The sequence below is a fragment of the Camellia sinensis genome, chromosome 10 (assembly GCF_055761805.1).
Source record: "Camellia sinensis isolate YWXY chromosome 10, ASM5576180v1, whole genome shotgun sequence".
In the NCBI taxonomy this organism is placed as follows: Eukaryota; Viridiplantae; Streptophyta; class Magnoliopsida; order Ericales; family Theaceae; genus Camellia; species Camellia sinensis.
Window position 1 is genome coordinate 56,678,137 of NC_138970.1, and position 22,593 is coordinate 56,700,729.

General features: G+C 34.8%; 1 protein-coding gene across 5 annotated transcripts; it reads right to left on the reverse strand.

Annotated features, from left to right (window-relative positions):
- Nucleotides 1-12,685: 12,685 nt before the first annotated feature.
- Nucleotides 12,686-21,566, reverse strand: LOC145801124 (uncharacterized). 5 transcript variants are annotated; one of them, XR_014342032.1, is made up of 8 exons: nt 20,840-21,566; nt 20,378-20,627; nt 20,030-20,145; nt 18,512-18,598; nt 15,811-15,882; nt 14,875-15,049; nt 14,303-14,365; nt 12,686-12,963 (listed from the first exon to the last, which is right to left on the reverse strand). XR_014342032.1 is itself a non-coding variant. In XM_082891438.1 (4 exons), the coding sequence occupies exons 2-4, from the start codon at nt 20,582-20,584 to the stop codon at nt 19,547-19,549; spliced, it is 420 nt and encodes a 139-aa protein (XP_082747564.1). In that variant the 5' UTR covers nt 20,585-20,624; nt 20,840-21,566; the 3' UTR covers nt 18,605-19,546. The 5 variants fall into 5 exon arrangements, 2 of the variants coding, with proteins under 2 accessions (XP_082747564.1, XP_082747563.1); XR_014342033.1 differs by lacking the exon at nt 18,512-18,598; XR_014342031.1 differs by lacking the exons at nt 15,811-15,882; nt 18,512-18,598.
- Nucleotides 21,567-22,593: the final 1,027 nt, after the last annotated feature.

The window sequence follows — 22,593 nt, forward strand, 5'->3', positions numbered from 1 at the left end:
CCTTCTCTGACAAGGACTTAGCAAGGTTACAAAGCCCTCACAACGACGCACTAGTGGTTACTCTACGCGTCAAGAATTTCGACATCAAACAGATCCTGATTGACCAAGGAAGCTCATGCAAGATAATGTACTATGAGACCTTCAAGTAACTCAAGTTAAAGGACAAAGATTTAGCACCCGCAACATCTTCCTTAGTTGGCTTCAACTAAATGCCAGAATGGTCGGTTGGCAAGATAATTCTACCGGTTAAAGCTGGAACAATGACAAAACAAGTGGAATTCTGGGTATTGAAAGTCCCTTTCACCTACAACATAATATTGGGAAGAGCATGGTTGCACACGATGCGAGCGGTAGCATCAACCTACCATCAGGTGATACAATTCCCTAACGAAGCTAGCATGATTGAAGAGGTCTTAAAAGACCAAATCATGTCCAAACAATGCTTCGTAACAGTAAATGGCAGCCGAGCTACAAAAGGGTTTGTACAAATGGTAGAGGAGTTAGAAAACAACGAATTATTCACAGATGTCGGCAAGACAGTCAGACAAAAGGCAGTAGAAGATCTGGTAGAGGTCAGAATAGATGAAAAGGTCCCAGAAAAATTCTTTCTACTCGGCTCATCTTTGTCCAACACCAAGAGAATAGAGATCATGGAATTCTTGATCTCTAACATCGAGGTGTTTGCCTGGACGCCGTACAACATGCCTGGCATTTACCCTAACTTCATTTGCCATCAACTTAATGTCCACCCAACCGCAAGACCAATTATACAATGAACGTGCCGATCGGCACTTCACCACACCGGGATAGTGGTTGAGGAAGTGGAAAACCTATTGGAAGTGGGGGTAATCAGAGAGGTACACTAACCCAAGTGGATTTCCAACACCGTGGTGGTGCTAAAGAAAAATGGCAAGTGGCGCATATGTATGGACTACAAAATAGTCAACAAAGCACGCCCAAAAGACAACTTTCCTTTACCTTCAATAGACCAACTGGTGGACCAGACTGCATGTCACAACCGATTTAGCTTTCTTGATGCATATCGTGGATACCATCAGATCGCTATGTACGAACTGGACGAGGAGGTTACTTCCTTCACAACACCAAAGGGATTATATTGTTATAAGGTCATGCCCTTTGGCTTAAAAAATGCAGGGGCAACATTTCAGTGAATGATCACTAAAATGTTCGAGCCATTATTGGGTAGAACAATGGAAGTGTATATAGACGACGTGGTGGTCAAGAGCAAGAATAAATGAGACCATCTCAATGATCTAACTGAGATGTTTCATATTTTGAAGGCCCATAATCTACGGCTGAACGCATCCAAATGCGCATTTGGCTTAGGGGCAGGTAAATTTCTTGGCTTTCTAGTAACCAACCGAGGTATAGAAGCTGATCCTTCTTAGATTAAAGCCATTCAAGATCTTGAGAGGCTTAACACAGTCAACAAGGTACAGCATCTTACGGGCCTAGCTGTCGCGCTAAACCGATTCATAAGTCGGTCGTCAGACAGATGTCGACCTTTCTTCCAAGCACTGAAGGCCAAGTTTGAGTGGGATGACGAATGCGACAACGCTCTGGAAAGCTTGAAAGAATACATGTCCTCTTTGCCGTTGTTGGTAACCCCAGTACTAGGAGAGGAGCTTTTTCTGTACTTAGCAGTTTCCTAACATGCATTTAGTGCAGTGTTGGTATGAGTTGAGGGAATACAACACTTGCTTATCTTTTATGTTAGCAAGACATTGCTGGGTGCCGAAACGAGGTACCTGCTGTTAGAGAAGTTGGCCTTAGCATTGATGATGGCTTCAAGAAAACTGTTGTATTACTTCTATGCCCACACCGTGATCGTCTTAACAGCCTTCCCCTTAAATGTATTGTTTGAAAGAACAGACTTTTCTAGGTGAATTTTAAAGTGGGTAGTGGAGTTAGGACAGTTCAACATTAAGTTTCAACCAAGAACCGCAATAAAGGCCCAAGTTTTGGCAGACTTCGTGGCAGAGTTTGCTCCAGACAGTCACAATGTTTGCCCAATCAACTTGATTGAGGCAACCGAACAAAGAAGGGAAAGTGCTGCAGGGATAGTGCAACCCCAGCAACAGGTTGTCCAATCATGTATCGAACCATTCAGCCTTGTGTAGCTTACTTTTCGTGCTCCTTTCGGATATGACTAGCCCTACAGTTCGGACTCCCATGGTTCTGAATCTGATTTCATAGGTGCAATGTGAAACAGTGAATACACAAAAAGAGTCCAAGTCTGGCAATTCTTTTGGAAAATCGGTTTTGAATCATATGCCAAAAAATGGACTGCTTTGCCAAATTTTAGAGTCACCACCTAAATATTTTTGAAAAATTTAGGAAACCCGAGACTCGTGCCAAAGGCTACTGTAGATACCCCATTTTGACCGACCCTAAGACTTGGGCGTTTTTTTTTTTTTTGATTATCCTATGATGGCAAAACAAGAAAATGTTTATCATAGAATCCTCAATAAGAAAACTTAGAATTTGAGCCATGTTTCCAACCCTAAACAACCACAAATTACCTTTCTAAGGGCATATTTTGACCTCACGGCTGCATCCAGAATGGTTCGCTTAGCTAGGATCAACCTTCGTTGCACTTCCGGGGGCCTCACTGAAAAATTGTCCCGAAATTTGGGTTACAGCATAATTATTTGAAACTTCTGGGCCAAATTGTAAACTTAGGGAATATTCTGTTATGTGAAGGAATATTTCATCTATATGCAGAATATTCCGTCAATGCTGACTGGACGCTGACGTGGCATGACTGGATTGGTACTTGCTGATGACATGGCGTTGACTTGTTTTTACCTAAAGAAATAAATTTAAGGAATGCTGGTAAAGGGGTTTGAACCCCCAACTTAAGACTCCACAACCAACACCTTAACCACTCTGCCAAAGCTTTGCCTTATGTTATATTTTTCCTCAAATAATATTTGACCATTTCAAACCAGCAGGCAAAGAAAGTGTATTTTTTGTAGTTTTTTCTTGTGTGTGGGACACTCTCCTACCCTATTGGCCGACCCATATATCACCAAATGCATACCTAATCATCCTTCATTGTCAAAAAGAGATTTTGTTTGCATCCATAAAGGAGTATCCCATGCAACCACCTTGAAAATTTGCCCTCCTATCACATTCTTGTCTCCTACCTTGTTTCCCACCTTCTTTTTGACCTTTACTCTCCCTCATTGCCTATATAGAATGATCATATTGTAAGAGAGAGAGAGGACCACAAAATGAAAGAGAAAATAGTGAGAAAATAGTGAAAAAAAAGAGAAAAATAGTGTTTTTGAGCAAAAAATACTCCAATCTTCCATATACACCTCATACTTCCATACAAACTGAAATTCCATTTTTCCTACACACAAAACTCCTCAAAAAATTCTAAAATAGCTAAGGGCTGGTTTGGCAAGTCCAAAATTATCCAAAAAGCCAAAAAGTTACACAAAAAGCAAAAAAGTCATTACTATTCACAAATAAAAAATATTAAAAAAATATTTTATATATTTTTATAATACAAAAGTTTGATGGATGCTGTCAGCCGTACTTGTGAAGCAGGAAGGCCATTATACACTTTTTGGGCCAAAAAAGAAATTACATATGTAAAGCCACAAAGTTTGATGGTAATGTTGGGCCCTTGGGGCCCCACTAAGGGTTCTGTTTTGATAATCCGAACCGTTCAATAAATAGAACTTGTTGAGTAATATATGTTTGTAAAAAATCACGTTGATCGGATATCGTTAACTATATGATTAAGTCAGTTTTCTATAAACAAAATGGATGGTGTGATAGTTAACTGTTGAAAAAAACTAAATTCGATCATACAACTATCGATATCCAATCAATGTGATTTTTTATAGCATATAATACTCGATGAGTTGTACATATTGAATGATTCAGATTATTAAAATGGGACCCATGGTGGCCCCCACGGATCGACCATCACTATCCAAACACTTTGCCCCGAAGGAGGCAATTATTTTCTAGGTAAGACATGCCGGGGCAACAGGGCAGCCGTACAATCATTCAACGTTCTTCCACTATACACTTTATTTATACAATTTTTTATTACATATTTTTTTCATAAAAAGTCAAAAAGTTAACCTAAACATCCATATTTTTTTCCTCAACTTTTTAGTCCAAAAGGACAAAAAATGCACTTATTTAGGATACCCCAAACAACCCATACATTTCAGTAGTGATTGATCAAAGGAAAGAGTGAGTGTTGTTGAAAGTGAGAAAAAATAAGAGAGTTAGCCACTTTTTCACCATACATACCCAGAGTTCCATTCTAGTTTTGAATTGAGGATTGAGAACACACTTCATAAACTTGAGGTTGAGCAAAAAGAAGTTTGAAAATTAAGAAGTTCAATCTTTCTTTAGAAGGTGAATTTCTAGTCTTTCATTTTCTTGTAGTTTTTATCTCATATTTATTTTCTTACTTCTTATTTTATAGTGTTTTGTTACAATCCAAATAGTTTGTTTATCTCATTTTTAGTTTCTTACTTCTTATTTCATAGTCTTTTGTTATAACCTAAGTGGTTTGTTTATCTCATTTATTTTCTTACTTTATATTTCATAGGGTTTTGTTATAATCCAAGTGGTTTGTTTATCTCATATTTGTTTTCTTACTTTATATTTCATAGGATTTTGTTATAATGCAAGTGGTTTGTTTATCTCATATTTATTTTCTTACTTTTTATTTCATAGTGTTTTGTTATAATCCAAGTGGTTTGATTATCTCGTATTTATTTTCATACTTTATATTTCATAGTGTGTTGTTGTAATCCAAGTGGTTCATTTAGCTCATAATTATTATTATATTTTTTTTACTTATTAGTTTGCTCTTGTTTCATATTAGTTGTGTAAGCTAACCGGTAGTGGTTAGTTGAGCTACATATATATTTTTTGTTTGTTCCTTTTCTTGGTTTAGTAACAAGACAGGTTTTGCTCGGCCTAGTTGGCCGGCCAGCCTATTTGGCTGGTCGGTTAGCTTTTTTTGGACAAAACAGAGTAATCTCCCAATGTTTACCAATTTTCGCTGACGGTTCCAAGGAATATGAAGCTTTTATTTTATTTATTTTTATTTTGAGGGTTTTTATTTCGATGTAATATTCTCCTCACCCCTCTCTAATTTGGCTTGTAATTATTTTTTCAAGTGTTGTAATTATTCCCCGCCTTGCTTCTTTCTATCTTATTCTTTTACTTGCTTTCTTTATCTGTGAATATGCATCATATTTTGTCTTTTATTATATCCATGCTTTGCATCCATGTTTCATGCATCTTGATTCTGCTAATTTTGTATTTGTTGATTTAATCAATTCCCATATGATTATATGCGTTACCTCATGTTCTTGAGATGATACACATGTCATATCTTAGAAGTCGAATCTTTAGTTGTATCTCATGAGTGAATTACATTAGGATTTTGTATATAAGATCAGACATGTTTTACTAACTTTGTTTTGTAACTTGTTCGATGGACGTCAAACATGTAAGTTTTTATGCTTTAGAATCCCATTTGTATGTGTTTTTCTTACTATGTTTAGCATTCTACCATGAGGCTATTTGCTTATGTGATATAACTGTATGAATGCCAGTGGATAGAGGTTGTGTCGCTTAATTTGGAATGATGTTGATTTTCATGTTTGTAAACTCAATTTATTTGGGTTGTACATCTTCAAAACTCTTTCAAAACTACATGAAATCAAGATGTTCCAAAGTGAGTGACATAGTCCATACTTATATGCTTCACATAGTAATTTTTTTTTTTGGATTTATTAAATAATTGGAATATGAACATATAAAGTAAATAAAATTCATATCATGGTTCAGTAAAGGCCGATCTTTTGATTGGGTGAGTGAGGGTGCTCAATTAATGACTTTTCCCTCATACCTAAGGTTCTGGACTAAGACAATTTTGGTTATGACGAACAGTAGCCTTGGCCTGGGTCATGGGTTTCCTAATTTCCCAAAATATTAGGTGGCGAATTTGGGATCTGATGACGCAGTATATTTCTGGAAAAATGCTTTTTGCAATAAAATGAATTTTCTAAAATTTTTCAAATGCGGACTCTCGTCTATGTTTCATATTGCACTTGTGAGATTAGATCAAAGAGATCTTTGGAGTCTGAATTGTTTAACGTGCGCAGGTACTCCCTGGGCATGTTACAATTTTTGGCGACTCCACTGCGGACAAAAACACTCCTATCTTCCATATACTTTGTTTCGTAGCTTGTTCCCGGGATGTCAAACATGTAAGTTTTTAAGCTTTAACATCCCGTTTGTATGTGTTTTTTCTTCCTATGTTTAGCATTCTACCATGAGGCTATTTGCTTATGTGATATAACTCTATGAATGCCAGTGGATAGAAGTTGTGTCGCTTAATTTGGAATGATGTTGATTTTCATGTTTGTAAACTCAATTTATTTGGGTTGTACATCTTCAAAACTCTTTCAAAACTACATGAAATCAAGTTGTTCCAAAGTGGGTGACATAGTCTATACTTGCATGTTTTACATAGTAATTTTTTTAGTATTTATTAAATAATTAGAATATAAACATATAAAGTAAATAAAATTCATATCATAATTTAGTAAAGGCCGATATTTTGATCGGGTGCGCGGGGGTGCTCAATTAATGACCTTCCCCTCTCATACCTAAGGTTCCAAATTGAGACAACTTTGGTTATGACGAATAGTGGCCTTGGCACGAGTCATGGGTTTCCTAATTTCCCAAAATATTACGTGGCGACTCTGAGATCTGATGACGCAGTCTATTTCTGGCAAAATTTTTTTTTTTGCAATAAAATGGATTTTCTAAATTTTTTCAAATGTGGACTCTCGTCTATGTTTCATATTGCACTTGTGAGACTAGATCAAAGAGATTTCGGGAGTCTGAACTGTTTAACGCGCGCGGGTACTCCCCAGGCATATTACGTCATGGTAGAATGCTAATCATAGTAAGAAAAAACACATACAAATGGGATGCTAAAGCATAAAAACATACATGTTTGACGTCCCGCGAACAAGCTACAAAACAAAGTTAGTGAAACATGCATGATCTTATATATAAAATCTTAATGCAATTCACTCATCAGATGCAACTAAAGATTTGGCTTCTAAGACATGACATGTGAATCATTTTAAGAACATGATGTAGCACACATAATCACATGTATGAAACATGGATGCAAAGCATGGATATAATGAAAGAAAAAATATGATGCATATTCACAGATAAAGAAAGCAAGTAAAAGAACGGAATAGAAAGAAGTGGGGCGAGAAATTATTATAACATTTTGAATAAATTATTACAAACCAAATTAGAGGGGAGGTGAGAAGAATATTCGACTCGGCTATCCATATTTGATTGGCTCGTCTCCATTTGATTCATTTGTCCTATTTCTCCTTCATGACGTGTTCAGTCGCAAGACGAATTCAGTTGTACATCTCAAGGGTTGATTTCATGTTAATCGAGTAGTGGTCTTACATGTTTGACGTCCCGCGATCAAGCTACAAACAAAGTTAGTAAAACATGCATGATCTTATATATGAAATTCTAATACAATTCACTCATGAGATGCAACCAAAGATTCAACTTCTAAGATATGACATGTGAATCATCTTAAGAACATGATGTAGCGCACATAATCACATATGAATTGATTAAATCTACAAATGCAAACTTAGCCTAATCAAGATGCATGAAACATAGATGCAAAGCATGGATATAACAACAAAAAATAAGATAAAATAAACATGATGCATATTCACAAATAAGGAAAGCAAGTAAAAGAACGGGATAGAAATAAGTGGGGCTGAAAATTATTACAAACCAAATTAGAGGGGGGGTGAAGAGACTATTACAACAAAATAAAAGCCTCACAATACACTTGTGAACCACTGTTTGGTCTCCTAAAGAAATGGAAGACGCTCCAATGGGATAATTGATGTCAGTTTGCGTTCGAGCAAGTCAAGTAGTATTTGCAGAATCCACTAGTGTTCTCACCGCCTGAGCCAGGGAACCAGCTGATCCTGTACTTATCAGTGACTGAATCAACTATGGGATGTATGCTTGCACAAGAATCGGATGAGAAAGTGGAGAAGGCCATCTACTACTTAAGTAAAAAGATGCTTGAATATGAGACCCGACATACTCCTTTGGAAAAAGTTTGCTTGGCTTTGGTATGGGTCACCAAGAAATTGAGACACTACCTGTTAGCTCACTCGGTAATTCTGGTTTCAAGATTAGACCCAATCAAATATCTCTTTGAGAAACCAGCAGTTAGCGATAGGTTAGCTCGTTGGTTGCTTTTGCTTTCCGAATTTGACCTTAAGTATGTCACTTGCAAATCTGTCAAAGGAAGGGTCGTAGCAGAATTTTTGGCTGATCACCCAATTAAAGGATGAGAAGATGTGGGGTACTCATTCCCAGATGAAGAGGTCATGCAGATGGAAGAAGACACTTGGAAGTTGTGCTTTGATGGAGCAACATACAAGTATAGACTATGTCACCCACTTTGGAACAACTTGATTTCATGTAGTTTTGAAAGAGTTTTGAAGATGTACAACCTAAATAAATTGAGTTTACAAATATGAAAATCAACATCATTCCAAATTAAGTGACATAACCTCCATCCACTGACATTCATAGAGTTATATCACATAAGCAAATAGTCTCATGGTATAATGCTAAACATAATAAGAAAAATACATACAAACGGGATGCTAAAGCATAAAAACTTACATGTTTGATGTCTCGCGAACAAACTACAAAACAAAGTTAGTAAAAAATGCATGATCTTATATACAAAATCCTAATGCAATTCACTTATTAGATGCAGCTAAAGATTCAGCTTCTAAGATATGACATGTGAATCATCTTAAGAACATGAGGTAGCACACATAATCACATAGAGATGGATTAAATCCACAAATACAAACTTAGTCGAATCAAGATGTATGAAACATAGATTCAAAGCAATGATATAACGACAAAAAATAAAATAAAATAAACATGATGCATATTCACAAATAAGGAAAACAAGTAAAAGAACGAGATAGAAACAAGTGGGGCGAGAAATTATTAAAACACTTTGAAGAAATTATTACAAACCAAATTAGAGGGGGGGTGAGGAGAATATTATAACAAAATAAAAACCTCACAATACACTCAAAATAAAATAAAAAAAAGAAAAAAAAAGTTTCATGTGCATTGGAAACCACTGGAAGTTTGTTAACATTGGAAGACAAAGTCATCTTGTCCAAAAGAAGCTAACTGGCTAGCCAAATAGGCCAACTGGCAAATGAGGCCTAGCAAAACCTGTCATATTGCGAAACCAAGAAAAGGAACAAACAAGAAATATGGAGGTAGCTCAACTAACAATTACTGGTTAGATTAAAAACAAGAAAACAAATATAAAATAAAAAAAGTGCAAACTTATAACAAAACTAACATGAACCTAAAACAAGAAAGCAAATATGAGGTAGAATATGCAAGATTACAACAAAACTAATATGAAATTAAAGCAAGCAAAGAAAAATAAATAATTATGAGCTAAACAAACCACTTAGATTACAATAACACACTACGAAATATAAAGTAAGAAAATAAATATGAGATAAACAAACCACATGGATTATAACAAAATACTATGAAATAAGAAGTAAGAAAATAAATATGAGATAGAAAATATAAGAAAATGAAAGACTAGAAATTCACCTTTCAGAAAGATTGAACTTCTTGATTTTCAAACTTCCTCTTGACCACCATCAAGTTTAGGAAGTGTGTTCTCAATCCTCAATTTGAAACTAAAATGGAACTATGGGTATGTATGGTGGAAAAGTGGCTAATTGTCTTATTTTTTTCCAACTTTCAACAACACTCACACTTTCCTTTGATCAATCACAACTGAAATTTAGCTATTTCAGAATTTTTGGAGGAGTTTTGGGTGTAGGAAAGATGGAATTTTAGTTTGTATGGAAGGAATGGGATGTATATGGAAGATATGAGTGTTTTTGTATATGTAATTTTAGTTTCATAGTTATTGTATTGTAATCTTTCATTTTTTAGTTTATGTTTTTCTTGTATTAGTGTCATATTAGTTTTATTGTAATCTTGCATGTTCTACCTTATATTTGTTTTTTTGTTTTAGGTTCATGTTAGTTTTGTTGTAAGTTTGCATTTTTTTATTATTTTATATTTATTTTCTTGTTTTTAATCTAAGCGGTAGTGGTTAGTTAAGCTACCTACATATTTCTTGTTTGTTCCTTTTTTTGGTTTGACAATAAGACAGGTTTTGCTAGGCCTAGTTGGCTGACCGGGACAAGACGATGTTGTCTTCCGATGTTAACCAACTTCCAGTGGTTTCCAAGGCACATGAAACTTTTTTTTTTCTTTTGTTTATTTTATTTTGAGTGTTTTGTGAGGTTTTTGTTTTGTTGTAATATTCTCCTCACCCCCCTTTAATTTGGTTTGGAATAATTTACTCAAAGTGTTGTAATAATTTCCCACCCCACTTCTTTTGTCTTCATTATATCCATGCTTTGCATTCATGTTTCATGCATCTTGATTCAACTAATTTTGCATTTGTGAATTTAATCAATTCCTATGTGATTATGTGCACTACCTCATGTTCTTGAGATGATTCACACGTCATATCTTAGAAGCCGAATCTTTAGTTGCATCTTATGAGTGAATTGCATTAGGATTTTGTATAAAAGATCATGGTGTGCGTTAAACAGTTCAGACTCCCGAGATCTCTTTGATCTAATCTCACAAGTGCAATATGAAACATAGACGAGAGTCCACATTTGGCAAATTTTAGAAAATCCATTTTATTGCAAAAAAAAAAAAAAAAATTGTGCCAGAAATGGACCGCGTCATCAGATTTTAAAGTCGCTACCTAATATTTTGAGAAATTAGAAAACCCATGACTCGTGCCAAGGCCACTGTTTGTCATAACCAAAGTTGTCGCGGTTCGGAACCTTAGGTATGAGAGGTGAAGGTCATTAGCTGAGCACCTCCGCTCACCTGATCAAAAGATCGACCTTTACTAAACCATGATATGAATTTTATTTACTTTATATGTTCATATTCCGATTATTTAAAAAATCATAAAAAAATTATTATGTGAAGTATACGAGTATCGACTATGTCACCCACTTTGGAACAAGAATTCATGTAGTTTTGAAAGAGTTTTGAAGATGTACAATCCAAATAAATTGAATTTAAAAACATGAAAATCAACATCATTTCAAATTAAGTGACACAACCTCCATCCACTGGTAGAATGCTAAATAGAGTCATATCACATAAGCAAATAACCTCATGATAGAATGCTAAACATAGTAAGAAAAACACATACAAATGGAATGCTAAAGCATAAAAACTTACATGTTTGACGTCCCGCGAACAAGCTACAAAACAAAATTAGTAAAACATGCATGATGTTATATACAAAATCCTAAAGCAATTCACTCATGAAATGCAGCTAAAGATTCGGCTTCTAAGATATGACATGTGAATCATCTCAAGAACATGATGTAATGCACATAATCACATAGGAATTGATTAAATCTATAAATGCAAACTTAGCCGAAATAAGATGCATGAAACATAGATACAAAGCATGAATATAACAACAAAAAATAAAATAAAATAAACATGATGCATATTCACAAACACTACAACAATTAACACTTTTAGCAACAAAAAAATTGGTCGCTAAAAGTCTATTTTTGGTCGGCAAAAGTTATTCGCGACCAATTTTTTTGGTCGCTAGTTTGGTCGCCAATTGAGGGTCGGCAAAAGTAATTCGCGACCAAAATTTTCGTTGGTCGGCAAAAGTTTGATTTGCCGACTAAATTTTTGGTCGCTAAATATTTAATTACCGCGACTAATTCATTTTGTCGCTAAAACATTTTGGTCGCGAAAAGTCATATTTTGCCGACCAAATTTCTTAGTCGCCAATTGACACATTTCGCGACCAAAAAGTTTGGTCGCCAATTGTGACATTTCGCGACCAAAAATTTTAGTCGCCAACTGTGACATTGTGCGACCAAAATTAGTTTGGTCGCCAATTGTTACTTTTCGCGACCAAAACTGTTGGTCAACAAAAGTGAGTTTCCACGACCAACAAAATTTTTGGTCGCCAATAGATGTATTTTTTGCGACCAAAACTCTTGGTCGGCAATTGTCATTTTTTGCGAAAAAAAATAATTTATTTGTCGCGACTAATAAATTGGTCGCCAAAGCAGGAAAACAATACACCTGTAATATTTAGCGAATTCATAATCAAAATAGGACGAATTCATAATCAAAACAGGTCTTATTATATAATTTCTATATCCAAGTTTCAACACATAACTCAGCAGCAGCAACATTGATTCCAAAAACAAGGAACAATTCACAAAACCCTATTCTAAACCCCAAAAAATAAAAAACAATTCATTCCAACAAAAATTTAACATAATTAGCATCAATTTCAAAAAAAAAAGAACATCTGGTGTTAACAAGGTTGAGTATTGTTGAGTATTGTTGTTCTTTTTTAGGATTTATTTCATTTAATCCCTGCACTCAAAATGTGCAAGAATCATGAATATACTAATCAGAATAACAAACCCAATTGCAATTAGAGCAAAAGGAAGCTGCCATTACTGTGAATCCAAATTTGATTCAATTAGAAAATCCAATTCAACCCAAATACAACAGTTCCCAATTTTAAGGAGATTACACAATAATTAATTTTAAAGTCACTTACCAACAGATCCTGAGTTTGGTCAGTTGATATCAACGGTGGAACTTCCTCCTCCTTAGGCTCAGGCTCAGTCTCCTGTTGTGTATTTACCAATGTTTCTTTATCTTCAGCTTCTTCAACTTCTTGTTGTTCACTTTCTTCAAGGCAGCTTGCACAGGTTCTTCACTTGTCTCCTCATACTCCTATATTGTTGTTAACAACCGGATCAACACAAATATTCCACAAATAAACAATGTCAATACCCTGCTCATTCTGACATCAACATTCAACTTACACAAAATTTACAAATCAACCATACAAACTAGGCCTCATTTTAACACAAATACTTTGGACTAGGAAGGACAAGCAAAAAAAATATTACAAATTGGTCAATAACATATTGTAAACAACTATGCTTCATGATACCCACATCCATGGTAGCAAACAAAAAATTCCGAACACATGTGCCGGCACTTGAAATATTGGAACATTATATGTTGTGATGTAGTTTTATGTAAAAATAAAGTAAAACTAACAGAATTACATTACATAGTGCTTGAACAAACAATTTGCCAACAAATTCTACCAGTTGATGTCTGAACATTGAAATATCATAGGAAATCAAACCTAAATGCTCCAGTTTATTTTGCAAGTTTATTATTAATTTGGGTCACTCTAATCTAAGATCTTAACAAAACATGAAATAGTTCATATTCATCTAATGCAAGGTGGATATACAAGAGACCAACACATTTTAAAATAATGAAGACCTTGACAAAGCTAACATATAAAAGTCAAGTCGACTACTTTTTGGTCACATAAATCAATGAATTATATAAAAAAAAATAAAAAATAAAAATAAAAATCAAACAAAATATTTTCAAGGATCATAGAAATCTAAGTTTGGCTTAGGCAGTTAGGAAACCAATCACATATCAATAAAGAATCACCATGAAGATTGATAAAAAATTATAACTCGGCAACTAACATTAGTAAGATAAAATAAAAAAATGAAAAATAAAAAAGCCCCATTTGCTAGAGCTAAAATGGTTCCAACTTTCAAGACAAATTGATTTCCTTTACTCTTATTTCTCAAAGAATCAATATATGAAAAGACCAAGAAGACACTAAACATTCAAAATAAACTTTCTATTTTCAGATTATGAAAATTGAAAACAAAACCAAGTTGAGTATCAAACCTTCCTTCATTTATGGAATTTTAAGATATACACCAAGTAATAATTTATTCCCATGGTATGTAGGGGGTTGCATTAACATGTTTAGACTTTAGATAGCGCCAGGAAAAGTTTGATGATGTATTCTGACATTTTCACATTGTCATTTAGTTATATATAACAACCCTTAAAAGAATAACAAAAAATAAAGTGAGAAATATAAAATGCACCTAAAAGAGAGGGCCAAAATGAAAGTGATGACTGGAACAAGATTGGTCATGGCAGTAGCAAAGGTTGTTAAGGTTAAAACCATACTACCCATGTCAGATTACCGTAATTGCTTTATTAGAGAATAAATGCAGCTTACCCAAGTAATCCACAAAGAAATGCTTGGCAAGCTGCTACCCATGTTAGCTTTGACATGCTTTTCCTGTAATAAAAAAATTCAAATAACTGTCAAAATGAAATTTTAAATCAATCCATTACCCACCCATATATATATATATATGAATTGTAGATAATCTCAACACCTATATTTGCCCTCTTATTATATTTTTCTTCCCTAGACCACTGATATTTCCTATTCTTGAGATGAATTGTCAAGGAGCCCAGAGAAATAGGAATATGACTAAACTACTTTCTCACCCAAAAAATTAAACCAAACAAACAAATTTTCAAGAACACATGATATCAAAATTTTCCTGCTTCATCATCATTAAATAGGCCAATGTACAATAGAATTTATTACTCTAAATATTGTCTCACATATACTGTAATTTAGTTGACAGTATGTAAAGACCAAAAGCTAAGCTCATGAGCTTCCTGATTTACAAAATCATTACTTCACTCAGGTATGCATAAGAAATAAAAGAAGGTTCTAGCCATATCTTTATATACAAGTTTGAAGCAATTAAAGAATTGAAAAGAAACACTATGCACCTGCAAGAATGGCTTTGAAAGTGTTGCAACAAGAAGTTTACTAAGAATCTGCAAGACTTGATTTCTGATATACTATGATTAGAAACCCATCAAAAGTAAAACCATATGCTTGAAAAATAATGATAGCATTTATTATTCTTCTGAACTTCTCGTCTCACATCCATATGACCTATTCCTGTACAGTTGGCATGGAGGTATGAATTATATTTACTGATAGCATTTTTGCATAAACTTCAAAGTGATGCTCTTAATAATCCTCGTGCATGCTCTGCTTTTAATGGAATCTCTTCCCCATAAACTACCAAACATTACTAATACATCCCCCCTCCTCTTTAATATCTCTATATGGCAAAAGGTTGACCAATGATAATTTAAGATTGAAATTTTGGGTGATTAATTTAATTATTGTCATCAATGATTGGTAGGTAAAATTGGCTCTCATTTTCTTGAGAACCTCTACCTACCTTATGTGCTCTATGCAAAGTAGTATCATGCAGTGTTTTTAAAGGCTCAAAGCGCACCAAGGCACTAAAGGTCTCTTGGGGCCTAGGCACAAGGCGCAATGTGAGGCACGGGCTTTATTGCTTTGTATGAGTTATAATCCTATGTGGTTGGAACCTTTCGAACACAGATCAAAGCCGTTAGATCAGAATCATAAACAACAACAAAAAAGCCCTCTTAGGCTCGCGCCTTGCGCCTTTCAACGCCTGGCCAAGGCGCGCAACTTATTAAAAGCGCCTCGCTTGGGTCCCTTCAGGCGCACTGCTTGCGCCTTGCGCCTTTCACAACACCGTGCAATGTTATGAGTTTTTGTTTTTGCATCTGATTTCTTTAATCAAATCTCAAAGCATAGTGAAAATTCTCATAATTTTTTCAAAATTTCCCACATATGTAAGTATCATGAACATCCATTTGTATCTCTGCCTCAGACCTTACTTGCAAATCATAATACTCCAAAGCTTTACTCCAATTTCCCTCGTGTTCAAAGGTAACGATTTGCGAGGTTAACTGTAAATGTCATCAGAAATAAATAAATTAATTAATAACATGATAATTTAATTTATTCAGTTAAAATATTGTGTATCTATGCATACAGTATGTATTTATCTTTCAGATGGTCAAACCAAATTGCAACAATGCAGCAAAACACTGTAATATTGTATACGAATATCATACTCGGTGAGAGATGATCAAACAGGTTACTCAGCTAACTACTAACATGGTTGGAGGAGAATTCAGGTTAGTCAGTAGATGAACTGCGGAAACACATAGGGCATGTTTGAGTCCAAAAATTAGTACACCGAAACTACAGTTCTTCTTTCCAAGCCAGTAGGAAAATAGCTGTCATTATGGGGTAGAGATTTTAGCTCTTCTGAAAGGCTTTGGAGGCCTTTTCTATGATTCCAGTTACGTTGTGGGTTAGGGTGCGCAAAAAACCCACCAAACTTCCCAAACCACTCCACCACCTGTGGTTTGAGAGTGTTGGTGGGTTGAGCTGGGTTGGGTGGGTTCCACACTAATTTTATGTGGGTTGGGTTGGGTTATATGCAATTCAAAATCTTCAACCCACCAATACTTACATATAAATTAAATACCTCAACTCTAAATAGATATTCTCATTTTTTGACTCTCCACACTCCTCATTGCCCATGCTTCTCTCTGCCACTTCTTGAACACAAATATATTATCAAGCAGTTCTTTTATTTTGATTTTGTAGCTCATAAATATAGTATAAGGTTCTACATTACTTTAGAATCTATTCACATAATATGTCAGAATTTACAACTTGCCAACCTGTTCAACACGCCAGTTTTAGGCCTGGTTTGGCATGACCTATATAATCCATCTTTTTATCTTTTTTCCATCACATCACCTCTCTACTTTTCTGCACATCTTTTCGTAAAAAGACAAAAAGTACACTTTTTTAGGACACCCCAAACCAACCCTTAGTCATGTGGCTTGGTGGTGGGTTATGAAATTGTCAACCCGCTGAGGGCAGTTTGGTTGTTGAGATTATTTCTCCCAAACCGCCCAAACTGATCTGCCCACACCCCTAGTGGGTTAGGTGAGATTTTGATCACATGCCTCTCAGAATGACACTCATTTTATGAAAGAAATATTGGACACGGTTTCCACTCTTGATGAGGCTGATACTAGGTTGGCATAGGGAGGTTGAAGTGGCTGCCAACAACTTGTCCAAAAGGGGTGATTTTGTTAAGAGTAAGGGGCACCTTACTATCCATGAGGGGACTTGGGGCTATTCTTTCATAGTTTTACTCTTCATTTGATTTTATTCAGTTATTTCTTTGGGAGGGGGAACTATTATGTGCAATTATACAATTTCTTGTTAACAGATATATCATCCTTGTGCATGCTTACTTCCAAAACTTCAACCAAATTTTATTGTGTCTTATTAAAAAAAATAATAATAAATAAACAAATAGAGGGTGTGTTTGGTTTGCTTTTGAGAGAGTGATTTTCAAAAAAAAAAAAAAAAAAATTTGAGGAGAGAGTTTAGAAATTTTTTTGATTTGTTTGGTTGTATATTTTGAGAGTAGTTTTGGAATTTGGGAGTTCGGGATGATTTGATATTTTATTGTAATTGAGTAGATGTGTGAGAGAAAAAGTGATTGAGAAGGAGAGAGGAAAGAGAAAAAGTGATTGATTGATGTGTAAGAGAGAGAAAAATGATTTTGGAAATTTTTTGAGAAAAATCACAAACCAAACAAAATTTTGAAAAAAAATTTCAACAATAACTCTCCCAAAAGCAAACCAAACAAGCCCAGAATCTCTATACTTATTGGCCTACTCTAAATACTTGGGAGAGGGCTTTGTTGAGTGGTCATCTAAGCTCCTCATGTCAACCCAAACCTCAACTAATCAAAGGTACACATATTGATAAATCTATTCCAACATATTGATAAAAAAATAATTACCCTAACCAGGACAACAAATCTGTGTACTATCATGATGCAGGAAATTTGAATAAGGAAAATAGGAGGACACAGACTTCTGTATGGCCTAAACAAAGATTATGTACAAGCCTGAGTGCAGACCCTAATAAATAACCATCTTCCTCTCCCAAACAAAGTGTTCACCTACATCCAAGTGACAACAGGAGACCATATGCTTTCCTCAGTGTCTAAAGTAGAGAAATGTCAGTATAGAAGCGATCAGAGCATAAGAACCCAAGAAGTAACAGTGACGCAGGGGATTTTGAAATAGAATAAGACCTAGAGATCACAAGAGATGTAAACCAGATAAAATTATTCAAGTTATGAATAAAAAACAAAGAAGCAATGACAAGTGGACGAGTAATAGCCATTCACAAATTATTATAAGAAAGACTGCACGCAAATCTGTAGGAATTAAAATAAGAAAATAGAAAGATAAAAGCTTAGTTTCCATATCTTCTATTCATTACCAGTTAAACAACAAAGTTCATGTCCCTTATAGATTTTTTTGAAGTTGCAGGCCGAGGGATTTACAAACTAAATCAGGATTCAATCTGAATCACAGAATTTGATTACTGCTCCATGCACAAATCATCAACTTGATCAACAATATGAAGTACATTACTAAACTTTACAACATAAAGGATCGTAACTTCTGTATATTATATAGTTTACTGACTAACCTTGTGTGACTGGATAATCCCATACAGGCTGTCCAGTTCATTGATTTGAGTGACTGCTGAGACTAATATTTCAATGTGGTGTGGAAGCTGGCAACAAAAGAAGGGAATGAGAATGTAATTCAGGTTCAGTTGTTTGTTGAATCAGTTAGCCTCAGTTTGTTCTAGTCTGGTCTGGTGTGATGATGCAAACTCAATTTCCAAATTAAACTACTAATCCAGTCTAGTTGTAGGGTATTGGTGGCTCCAACACTGCTTTGAACCCCCACCCCCACCACACCACACCACTTACAAAAAGCAATAGAGGAGGTTATTTGGTGGTCTCACCACATTGCTACTATGGTTCAAAAAAACTAACAAAAATAAAAGTGATAGGGTTCAACTATTTATTTTAAACTAACAAAAATCCCAAGTTAGAGTGCCACATGCCAAATCAATTAATGAGGATTCATCCATTCTGTGCTAAAAAACACAATTTAGGACAGACAAATCAATTAGGTTGGATAACTTGTTATAGTTTCCATGGAGAGCAAAGCTAGACGAGCAAGTGACAGAAAGGCAAAGTTGAAGGTACAAGCTCTTAGGTTTTGCTGGCATAGAGGCTGCATTCCTTCCACTACACTCCTAAATGTGAAGTCATACCTTTGTTTACCCAGAATAAGTGACATTCGGAACTTTGATCGCCAGTGTCATTAAGTCTAACCTTTTAAACCTTTGTTAACACTTAAGATGAGAACAAGTGTAGTTTTCATTTTTTTTCCAACTCTTTCTTGTTCTCCATGGATATATATATATATATACACACACTTCTCCAATTGTGCTCAAGTCAAAATTTTTTTTTACAAAATCAAAACCTCATCATGCTTGACCATAGAATAGAGAAACAACAGATATCAAACACTACTCATGAATAGAAACACCAGGAAAAAAAATTTGTAAATGCAAGAATGTGAATTAGATCAAACAAAATCCTTTTCATGGACACATCCAAATGGGTCTGAAATAGTAACAGACAATACCATGCCAAAACAATAAAAATTACACCAATAAACTGTTTGAATCAATGAAAAGTTGAATAATTATCATATAGTCATAAATGAAATGCTTTGCAAAAAACATCACAAGTTGATCAAACCTGCATCAGGAACACATGTAGCTAAGGATGAGAATTTGGGTCAACTGTATCAGGAACCATTAGGTATGTTAACCTCAAAGTGTTTTCACGCAGCTTTTTTGGTCAAATCTATCATCCTAGCACGCAGGAAATTCAGAAAGGCAGCAAAGATGAGATGTTTTGAAGCAAATTCACACAGGATGATGTGAAAATTCTTAAATGAAGAAACCGTATAGACACATTTAAACCTCTTTGGGGTTAATGATCTATTTTCAATGAATTCATATTTAAGTTCTAAACCTGTTTGCTTCCAACAAGAAAGAAATTTGACTGAAAAATTTAAAATTCTGAAATACTGATGACAAATTGAGTAAAATGATATCAGTGAACTAGTTTTCAGAGGTTACTTCATATTAGGAAGATCAACGAGCAATTGTAGGGCACCAGAATCCCCACAGGCCTCCCATGTTACAGCTCGAACTTCTCCATCAGATGGTTGCTTCTCTCCATCAGAACTAACAAGCTTCAAAGAAAAAACAAAAAAATTGATTAGGATTCAACAACAAAGAAATTAAATAACTAAAGCAAACGAATTATAAAAGTAACTAATAAGAACCCCTTTATCAAAGAAATGTTCACATCCAACCAACTGAATACAAGATATTATTGAGACACAACTGAATACAAAAAGCAAAAGGCAACATAAACATTCAACCATAGATGAGAATAGGTACTGCTTAAGAAGCCATACACACCTCTTGCAGCAATGATGAAACTTGATAAATTTCATCTTCCTGCTTGGCTATTGTCCTCAAGGTAGTTAAGAAATCTTCAGGGAAAACAAGCTTTTTTACGTGAGAAGGCATCTTGCGCTGCCCACACCAACTATAGTTGCAAAATTGATCAGTGGTGCATTTATCATTGCTTTCTTTTTGTGGTGAGGATGGTGGAAAAAAAACCATGATCCAGCAAGCTTCTAGGTAAAAGACACCTCAGTTCAGCCTTCTGCAAAAACAATCAAGTTTCTTAATGAAGCAAATATTCATATGTACAAACAGATATATACACATAATATGTTGATGCATTAACATACTCATATACAAAACTTGCTTCACTTTACTATAGGAATCAAAATAATCCTCAAAAAGGCATATATTATTGAAAAAATTACAAAATAAAAATACAGAGAATAAGTTAAGATTGTTTAAACAGCTGACCTGTGCTTCAAGAAGCTGCACTTTGGATTCAGAAAAGGGGACACTCTGAATAGCCTGTAAAGGATAATGAACATGTAGTTCATTTATGTCAATAAGATTTAAATCAACTAATTATAAGTCAAAAATAAAGTAACAGTTTACACAAATAAATAAATAAATAATACATCTGAGATATAAATAAATAAATAAATAAGTCAAAAATCCTTCTGATCTCCGTAGCAAATTAGAACAAACCCATCAAACTTTTCAGTGTTTTAATCAGAAAAAAGGGGTAGCAAATTAGAACAAACCCATCAAACTTTTCAATGTTTTAATCAGAAAAAAATCAAAAAAAATGCAAAATTTCCAGTACCTTTTGGGAAAAACACAACAGATTTGTTCTTTTGAAGAAGCTTTCTATCAAAACCACCTTCATATTTCTAGTATTATTTTCTATCATTCTTTCTTATGAACTAAACAGAAAATCATATACATATATAGAAGAGTAAGAGCATATATGTATATGTTACCAAGTGAAGTTCCATCAAAGCCATAGAGCTCATTCATTATCGTCGACTTCCCTACCCTAGGCAGTCCGATCACCCCAATCACCGTGAAATCAGTATTATCCGTCAGAAACTATAATCAATCTCAAATTTCTCAGATTTTTACAGAAATATAAAACCCTAGAGTTGGAAAGAGAACTATTAGTCTCTGAAGTAACCTAGCCAGTCTCTATACATTCAGATGAGTTGAGAGAGAGAGAGATTACGGGCAGGATGCGATCGGTGTGGAAGTTCCAGGAATCAGAAATTAGGTTGAGAGAAGCGACAGAGGGGAGAGAGAAAGAGTCGGATGTGTTGGGTTCACTGTGTAGATCGTCGGATGATAGGGTAAAGAGATAGAGAGAGAGAGAGAGAGAGAGAGAGAGAGAGAGAGAAAGAGTCTGCGTGTGTGTTGTTGGGTTTGTTTGTTGGGTCTGTCAAGAAATTAGGGCAAAATCTAAAGAAAAGGGGCCTGAGGTAGTGAGGCGTAAGGAACAATTGAAAAAAAAAAAATATATATATATATATTTCCCCCCTCCATCTTTCAAATTTTTTCTCAAATTTTTGACGACCAAACTCTTAAATTAGTCGCAAAAACAGGTTATTTCGCCGACAAATTATTTTAGTCGCCAAATCTCAATCAACGGCGACTAAAATATTAGTCGCTAAAAGTAGTAATTTGGCGACTACTTTTTTTTGGTTGCTGAAAATAAATTTTTCGCGACCAAATTTTTGGTCGCCAAAAAATATGTGACCTTCCGCGACCAAATTTGTAGTTGGTTGGCAAAAGTATACCACTTTCTGCGACCAACATATTTTTTGGTCGCCAAAATATAACCTTCTGCGACCAATAATATTTGGTCGCCAAAAATAATGATCATTCGCGACTAATTAATATTTGGTCGCCAAATGTCATTTTTTTGCGACCAAAATTTTTTTGGTCGGCAAAAGTGGTCGCAAAATGTGTAAATTCTTGTAGTGAAATAAGGAAAGCAAGTAAAAGAATGGGATAGAAATAAGTGGGGCGGGAAATTATTACAATACTTGGAATAAATTATTACAAACCAAATTAGAGGGGGGTAAGGAGAATATTACAACAAAATAAAAACCTCACAATACACTCAAAATAAAATAAATAAGAGAAAAAAAAAAGTTTCATGTGTCTTGGAAACCACTGGAAGTTTGTTAACATTGGAAGACAACACCGTCTTGTCCAAAAGAAGCTAACTG